This window comes from Chrysochloris asiatica, unplaced genomic scaffold, assembly GCF_000296735.1.
Source record: "Chrysochloris asiatica unplaced genomic scaffold, ChrAsi1.0 scaffold00194, whole genome shotgun sequence".
NCBI classification, from domain to species: domain Eukaryota; kingdom Metazoa; phylum Chordata; class Mammalia; order Afrosoricida; family Chrysochloridae; genus Chrysochloris; species Chrysochloris asiatica.
Window position 1 is genome coordinate 1,550,464 of NW_006408712.1, and position 1,040 is coordinate 1,551,503.

At 35.6% G+C, this 1,040-nt stretch overlaps 1 protein-coding gene across 1 annotated transcript in view; it reads right to left on the minus strand.

Moving 5' to 3' along the window:
• Nucleotides 1-1,040, minus strand: part of MAP4K5 (mitogen-activated protein kinase kinase kinase kinase 5) — a 142,830-nt gene that overhangs the window by 6,730 nt on the left and 135,060 nt on the right. Inside the window, 1 exon segment of the mRNA XM_006872337.1 lies at nucleotides 960-974. Coding sequence (XP_006872399.1) covers nucleotides 960-974 — 15 coding nt within the window.

Here is a 1,040-nt window from a genome sequence, read left to right on the forward strand (position 1 = left end):
GGAGGGTCAGAGAAAAAGAGGAAGACTCCCAGCGAGATGGATTGGCCAAGTGGCAGCATCAATGGGCTCAAGCATGGGAACAATTGTGACGCTGGCCCAGGACTGGGCAGTGTTTCGTTCTGTTGGCATAGGATTGCTATTATGAGTTGGTACCACGTTGATGGCACCTAACAACAACAACAACTAATCTTACAACAATAAGTAGGACTGTAAGTTTCCTCCAGTGTAGAGAATTGCTGCAATTTAGGTATATGGGTCAATAACTAGAACTGATATAATACAAGACATCTTATTTATGTTATGTTTTCCTGAAAGCATTCTAAATCTATACTCATCAAAGATATAAAGATACTTTAAACGAATGAGTGTGGCTAAAACTTAAGGTAGACTCAAATAGAAGATTTTGAAACCTAAGATAAGTTCAGAGATATGTGGTCAACAAGAAGTACTTAAGTACATAAATGGGATATTTGTTCAGAATTGTCTTCAACCATTAGGATTCATCACTCCAGGTTGAGCCTAAGTCCTACCTCCTGCATGAACTGTATCCTGATTACCTAAGCTGGAAGGGAGATCCTTCAAATCCTGCAACTGTCACTTAACTAGCTGTGTAACTACAGCAAGTTTCCACATCACCACTGTGTCAGTGAAAAAGGGAATACTAATCGTACCCACTTCACAGGACTGTTCTGAGCATTAAACAAGTAAATATATGTAAAGTGTCTGGAACACAGTAAGTGCTTGTATTATTTATAATTATACTGCATTCTATCTCAGTGTTATAATACTAGCTTACATGTTATCAATGCAATAAATACTGAATTCATTAACTTCCTTAGATTTTTCCTTAGTCCTATAATCTTATATTAATTTAGAATTTTAATTAAAATAGTAAGAAGTTATATTCTTATAGCTTATGGAAAATGTTATGAAATTTACCTCTGTAAATCAAGATTAACAATCATATTTACAAACTATAAATTAGAGGATTGAAATAGTATGTTGTTGTTGTCAGGTGCCATCGAGTCGGAACCGACTCA